This window comes from Tupaia chinensis, unplaced genomic scaffold, assembly GCF_000334495.1.
Source record: "Tupaia chinensis unplaced genomic scaffold, TupChi_1.0 Scaffold000287_1, whole genome shotgun sequence".
NCBI classification, from domain to species: Eukaryota; Metazoa; Chordata; class Mammalia; order Scandentia; family Tupaiidae; genus Tupaia; species Tupaia belangeri.
The window spans coordinates 972,355-979,923 of NW_006159771.1; the positions used below are offsets into that span (position 1 = coordinate 972,355).

The 7,569-nt window shown below is 50.3% G+C and overlaps 1 protein-coding gene across 1 annotated transcript in view; it reads left to right on the top strand.

Annotated features, from left to right (window-relative positions):
• The window catches only part of CLTCL1 (clathrin heavy chain like 1), a 104,299-nt gene that overhangs the window by 11,513 nt on the left and 85,217 nt on the right, over positions 1-7,569 (top strand). The window contains exon 2 of the mRNA XM_006150425.1: positions 7,325-7,532. Within this exon, the coding sequence (XP_006150487.1) occupies positions 7,325-7,532 (208 nt within the window). The remainder of the gene's footprint in view (positions 1-7,324; positions 7,533-7,569) is intronic.

The window sequence follows — 7,569 nt, forward strand, 5'->3', positions numbered from 1 at the left end:
CCTTGATTCATGATAGAGCATGTCTGCATGTGTAATGAGAGAGAGAAAGAGCGACAGAGAGAGAGAAAGAGAGAACCCCCTCCACAGAGCCTGGCCGCGCCTGGTCTCGTTTCTCCAGTTCTCCAGCTCGGGTCCCGTGCACTTGCGTTTTTCTCCCCAGCGTGTTTCAGGCCAACTGGGCTGTGGATTCCAATCCTGTTGCCATGTGGGATCCAGCCTCTTTGTGCACCATAGAGCTGGCCTGGAATTTTTTTTTTTTTTCAAGTTTTTAGAGGCGTATGTGCTCCCAGGAGAGACACAGAAGAAGAAAAAGAAAACACCTGCTGTGAGGCGTAATCACCCCGCAGTTCCTTCTCCCTCCTCTCTCCGTACCGTAGGGATTTGAGGCATGTACACACACGTGCTTGGCTTTTTTTTTTTTTTTTCCAACCCACCCGATCTAGGATTTGAACCATGCCATCAGTACTGTGGGATCCAGCTTCCTAAACCACTAGGCCATGGGGCTGGCCCAAGAACTGTGTTTGTTGTTTGCTTGTTTTCTTTTTGGTTTTTAATTTTTTTTTTTTTAATTTACTCGGAGAGACAAGCACCCGCAACATGGTCTCATCCCACAGTCTCTCACCAGCCTTCCTGCCAGCCCAGATCACAGGCATGGCTGTGCACTTGGTGTGCGTTACAGAGGGCTGAGTTACCTCGGTGTCACTGCGGCTGAGCCAAGGACAGACTCTTTTTTTCTCTAAGAGAGGTTTTGTTTGTTTGGTTGGTTGGTTTTTGCTATAGATCGCATGCACTTACTGGAGAGACAGAGAGATGGAAAGCAAGCAATCACCCCCCAGGGAGGATGGCCACACCGCAGTCCCTTCTCCTCCATGCTCCTCTCGGATTCTCACGCACGCACCCAGCATGAGTTTAAGCTGCTGGGTCTAGGATTCGAACCACGGTTAACTACGTGGGAGTCCAGTGATATAACCCTTACGCCATTTGCTGTCCCCAACATTTTTTTTTTAAGAGAGCTTTTTGCTATAGAGCGCATGCATGTACCGGAGAGGCAGACAGAGAGAGACAGAAAGTGAAAAATCACCCCTTGGGGGAATGGCCACACCATAATCCCTTCTCCTCTATTCTCTTAGGATTTTAAACTGTTTTAAACTGCCAGGTCCAGGACTCGAACCATCATCAACTACGTGGGAGTCCAGAGACATAACCATTATGTCATCTGCTAGTCCTGAGACTTTAATTCACGTACGTGGGGAAAGAGCCCCAGGTAGAAAGTATAAATGGAAATGAATGCCTTACTGTCTAATCTCTGTCTCTCTCTCCCCAGAGGAAATTACTATTAAGGAACCTCTGCATCCTTCCAAAAACGATTAAGAGAATCCCTCGGGACCAGCTCCATGACCTGGTGATTAAGGCAGCCAGATCCCACATGGCTGACCCTCTGGCTCAAGTCTTAGACCCGGGAGCTTAAGAACGTGCAGGGGTGGTGTGTGCGTCCCCAAATCCCATCAGGATGGAGAGATGGAGGGGAAGGGTTTGCAGCATGACCATTAGGCATGGGGGTTGCTTTCTCCTTCTCTCTCTCTCCCTTTTTCTGTCTGGCGAGTGCATGCACTCTCTGGCAAAACTAAAAAGAAAAGAATCCTGTAAGTGGAGCCAGCAGGTGGTATGGTGGCTAGGGCGCTAGACTCCCACATGGCCGACTGTGGTTTGAATCCTGGACCAGGTGGCTTGCTTTCTCACTTTCCCTCTCTCTCTCTGGTGAGTGCGCGTGCCCTATAGCAAATCAAAATAATAATTAAAAAAAATAATTCTTTAAGGGACCAGCAGGTGGCATGGTGGTTAAGGTGCTGGACACTCCCACATGGCCGACCATGGTTCGAATCCCAGACCTGGTGGCTTACTTTCTCACTTTCCCTCTCTCTCTCTCTCTCTCTGTCTGTGTTTATCTCTCTCTAGTCAAATTAAATGATTGAATAAATAAAATTAAATAAATAATTATTTAAAAATAATAATTCTTTAAAAATAAAAGAATACTACAATAAGTATTTTCTTGACCTTTGCTTTTGTAGCCACAGTTTAAAGATCTTTAAGATCCCATACAGGGGATCCCATACAGGCTACGTCACTGGACTCCCATGTAGTCAACTGCGGTTCGAGTCCCGGACCCGGTGGCTTAAACTCACGCCGGGCGCGTGTGCGTGCATGCCCAAGATCCCGAGAGGAGAATGGAGGAGAAGGGATTGCGGCGTGGCCATCCCCCCTGGGGGGTGATTTCTCGCTTTCTGTCTCTCTGTCTCTCTCTGTGTGTCTGGCAAGCGCATGTACCCTATAGCAAAAACCTCTCCAAAAACAAAACAAAAAGACTCCCCCAGGGCAGTATTTGCTGGCTCCCTGTCACCCCATCCGTGTTTCTTTGCTTCCTCCTGCTTTTCCTGTTTTTCCTTCCCTCCGTCACCAAGTCTGTGACTTTCAGTCTCTTCTTCTACATTTTCTTTTGTTTCTCTCGCTTAGAGCCTACCGGTGGCTTCCATGCCAGAGAGATTACCATCGTGCCCGGCTGGCTCAGGAAGGTTGGCCGCAAAGCTGGGATTGCAAAGTTCAGCGACAAAATTAGAATCCGGACAAACCTCGGCCGGCCGGACTCCGGCTAGCTGACATTTAACAGGATAAATATAGAGTCTTAGGCTAGTTTTCAAATACAGAAAACCTGCAGCGGTGTAATTGGAGAGAGGTTATTTCTGTAAAGCGCTGCACACGTGTATTTATTTAACTTTCCCTAATCTAACGGCTTCCTGGAATGTAAGCTCTGGAAGAGACCTTAAAATCACTCTCCGCAGGGCCTCATTTACAAAGCTCCCTCTTTGGGCTAGGGAAAGTTCGTTGATCAGTTTGAAGTATAAAATATAGTTTCTTTAGGACCAGCAGTTAGCATAATGGCTACGTCGCTGGATTCCCAAGTAGCTGATCACGGTTCGAGTCCCGGACCCGGCGGCTTAAACTCATGCTGAGTGCATGTGCGTGCGTGCCCAAGATCCCGAGAGGAGAATGGAGGAGAAGGGATTGCGGCGTGGCCATCCCCCCTGGGGGGTGATTTCTCACTTTCTGTCTCTCTGTCTCTCTGTCTGGCGAGCGCACGTGCCCTATAGCAAAAACCTCTCCAAAAAAAGAAAAAATATAGATATATATAGTTTCTTATTTTTTTCCCTAGAGGCTTTTGCCTTAAGGTGCATGCGGTGGCTGGAAAGAGACAGACCGTGAGAGGGAAAGTGAGATACGCAGCAATCCCTTCTCCTCCATTTTCCTCCTGGGATCTTGGGCACGCACGCACGCACACCCTGTGTGAGTTTCTATCTACCAGGTCCGGGACCCGAGCTGTGGTCAGTGAGAAATTACCCCCCGGGGGAATAGCCACACCACAATCCCTTCTCTATTCTCTTGGGATTTTAGACACGCATGCACACGCGCCTCGCATGGAGAGAAAGCAGCCCCCGTGCCTAATGGTCATGCTGCACACCCTTTCCCTCCATCTCTCCATCCTGATGGGACACACACACCTTCTGTGCCCGTTTCTCAAGCTACGGGGGTCTAAGACTTGAACCAGAGGGTCAGCCATGTGGGGTCTGGCTGCTTTAACCACCAGGTCATGGAGCTGGCCCCGGGGGATTCTTTTCATCGTTTCTGGAAGGATGCAGAGGCTCCTTAATAGTGAGCAAGGGGAACCAGCAGTTAGCGTAATGGCTATGTCACTGGACTCCCACGTAGTCAACCACGGTTCGCATCCCGGACCCGGTGGCTTAGAACTCACGCCGGGCGCATGTGCGTGCGTGCCCAAGATCCCGAGAGGAGAATGGAGGAGAAGGGATTGCCATGTGGCCATCCCTCCTGGGGGGTGATTTCTCGCTTTCTGTGTCTATGTCTCTCTCTGTGTCTCTCTCTGTCTGTCTGGCGAGCGCACGTGCCGTATAGCGAAAAAAAAAAATAGTGAGCGAGTTCAGCGGTGTAACTGCTATGCCGTCTGCTGGCCCCTAAAATGTAGTTTATTAAACTGCAGATGAAGTAAATCGGAGTGCCTAACCGAGTAACTTCCTTACTGAGCATTTTTTTTTTAAGAATTTTTTTAACTTGTATTAATTTATTTTATTTATTTATTTTAATTTGACCAGAGAGGAACAGAAAGAGAGAGAGAAAGCCGCCAGTTCCAGGACTTGAACCACGGTTGGCTATGTGGGAGTCCAGCACCCTTCACCATGCCACCTGCCGGCTCCCGCTTACTGATCATTGAACATCGTGCCAGGCACGGGGATAAGCTGGTCAGTGAGGCGGGGAGGGAGGCACAGGGAAAGGACGGGCATCCTCGGAGGCTCGGAGGCCTGGAACCGGGGGGTGTTCTGTGTAACTGGAGCCTCCTGGCTGCTTCCAGACGGGCAGCTGAATTTTTGTTTGTTTTGTTTGTTTGTTTGTTTGTGGCCATAGGGTGTGTGCGCTCACCAGAGAGAGACAGAGACAGTGAGAGGGAAAGTGAGGAGTCGGCCCCGGGAGGGAGGGCCACGCGGTCAGGCCCTTCTCCATTCTGCTCTAGGATTTTGGTGTTACTGGTGTTACTAAGGGTCTGAACGGTCTCCTCTGCTTCTCCCACTTGTGCTTCTTACACAGCGGCCTTTGTCACACCCTGTGTAAGGTTACCCGAGGTCACATGCCAGAGGGTCAGATAGCTGTGGGTTTGGGGTGAAGGAGACCCATGTTTAAAAACAGAGGTCAAGGGACCAGCAGTTAGTGTAATGGCTATGTCGCTGGACTCCCATGTAGTCGACCGTGGTTCACGTCCCAGACCCGGTGGCTTAAAACTCACGCGGAGTGCGTCTGCGTGCGTGCCCAAGGTCCCGAGAGGAGAATGGAGGACAAGGGATTGCAGCATGTCCATCCCCCCTGGGGGGTGATTTCTCGCTTTCTGTCTCTCTGTCTCTGTCTGTCGAGCGCACGTGCCCTGTGGCAAAAACCTCTCAAAAAAAAACCAAAACAAAACAAAAAACAGAGGTCAAGACCAGCAGATGGCGTAATGGTTACATTGCTGGACTACCATGTATTCGACCACAGTTCGAGTCCCGGACCCGGCAAATTGAAACTCATGCTAGGCACGTGCGCGTGCATGCCCAAGATTCTGAGAAGAGAATGGAGGAGAAGGGATTGCAGCCTGGCCATCGTCCCTGGCGGGTGATTTCTTGCTTTCTGTCTTGCTGACAAGCACACGTGCCCTATGGCAAAACTCTCTCTCTAAGAAATAAATAAATAAAGGTAGTGGATCAGCTCGACAGCTCAGTGGTTAAGTCCTGTGCGTCGGCAGCGGACCCCCATGGTGAATCACAGTTCGAGCCCTGGCCCCAGTGGGTTGGAAAATGTGTGTGCACATGCCCCAAATCCTGATGGGATGAAGGAAGAAGGACTGTGGCATGGCCAGGCACTCCACTGGGAGGTATGGCTGCTCTCTCTCTCTCTCTCTCTCTCTGTCGCTGGTGAGTGCATTGATGCTCTAGCAAAAGAAAAAAAAAGACAAAAATGTAAAGCTATCTTGTAGGTAGGTTGAAGGAGGGGAATTTATGGAATTAAGCATGTTTTTTCATGGGCATGATAGATTTATTCATTTTTTCAAAGATGATTTTATTTCGCTTTATTTATGTATTTCTTTTAATCTGACCAGGAAGGGACAGAATGAGAGAGAGAGAGAGAAAGTGAGAAAGCAAGCCACCAAGTCTGGGACTCGAACCGTGGTTGGCCATGTGGGAGTCCAGTGCCCTTACCCACCGCGCCACCTGCTGGCCTCAGGATTTATTCATTTTTCTAGAGAGATTTGTGCTCTCAGGCACGTGTGCTTGGCTGAGAGACAGAGAAAGTGAGAAATCACCCTCCAGGGGCAACGGCCACACCACAACCCCTACTAGACCATTCTCCTCTCAGGATTTGGGCACGCGCACACACACACACTCACACACACACCCATCCTAAGTTTCAAGCCGCCAGGTCTGGGACTTGAACCACAACTGGCTATGTAGGAGTCCAGTGCCTTAACCACTACGCCACCTGCTGGCCCCAGGGATGCCAGATATCTCTAAAGCCGTCCCATCAACAGATTTTATTTAGTCCAGGCAGTAGGTGTATGAGGGCCTTTTAGGGACCAGCAGGTGGTGTGGAGGTTAAGGCGGCTGAATCACCCATGGCCAGCTTTGCGGTTCAAGTCCCGGGCCTGGCACTTGAGAAACACAGGCACGTATGTGTGCATGCCCAAAATCAGGAGAGGAGAAGAGAGGCGAAGGGATTTCAGTGTGGTCATCCCCTCTAGGGGTTGCCTTCTCACGTTCTCTGTCTCTCTCTAGTGAGCACATGCACCATACTGCATATTCAAAATAGATACTCGGGAGGGCGTTCTGGGAGAGGCGTGCTGTCCGTCTGCACAGATAGAAGCGATTTACCCTGGAAGATGTCCCAGCCCGGCTGACGTTTTTGTTAACCTCAGACTCACTACGCAGTCCTAAAACGAACTTAGAAATTGGTTTGAATCAGATGTAGACAGACTTGATGAGATCTAGGGAGTGGTTTCTCACCCAGACTCTTGGCTCGTTCATTGTTCTCGCTTGCTTTTTGGAGAAAGCGGTTTTTGTTTTTCACCCTTTCCCTTCCTCTGCCATCACCTCTCCCATGTCCTCTGTAGCCGTCCTCCATGGGGGCTCATCTGGGAGGTCTTCTTGGTGGTGGTGGTGGTGGTGTCTTTTTTTTTTTTTTTTAAGAATTATTTATTCTATTTCATTTGTTGTTATCATTTTTTAATTTGACCAGACAGACAGAGACAGAAAGGAAAAGCGAGAAAGCAAGCTGCCAGGTCCAGGACTCGAACCCTGGTTGGCCATGTGGGAGTCCAACGCCTTAACCACCATGCCACCTGCCAACCCTAAAAATAATAAGTTTTAGGAAAGTTTAACTTTTCTCCTCCTCCTGTTTAACGTTTCCTTCTCTTCTCGTTAGACTTTGCTACATAGTGGGCAAGAGCACATCCGTTTTATTTATGATTATTATCATTTTAAATGTTTATTTCTTCCATGGATGAGATAGAGAGAGATCCAGAGAAACAGGCCTCCCTCAACGGGGTCTCCCTGTGCTGCAACCCCACCCCCTGCCAGCCCTCCAGGGTCACACACATTTCAGGCCAGCCCAGGATTGGAACCGGGGCCCTCCATGAGGCTGTCACCTGTAGAGCAGACCAGCCGCCTGCTCCGTCTGTCCTGCAGGGCAGACCCTCACTTGACAGGCTCACCCCTGCCTCTTTCCTGCTCAGCTCCAGAACCTTGGAATCAATGCAGCCAGCATTGGCTTCAGCTCGCTGACCATGGAATCCGACAAGTTCATCTGCGTCCGCGAGCGGGTCGGCGAGCAGGCCCAGGTGGTGATCATCGACACCAGCGACCCCGCGGCCCCCGTCCGGCGGCCCATCTCCGCCGACAGCGCCATCATGAACCCCGCCTCGAGGGTGATAGCTCTGAAAGGTGAGCGGAGGGGGGGGGGGGGGGGAGGCCCGGCGGA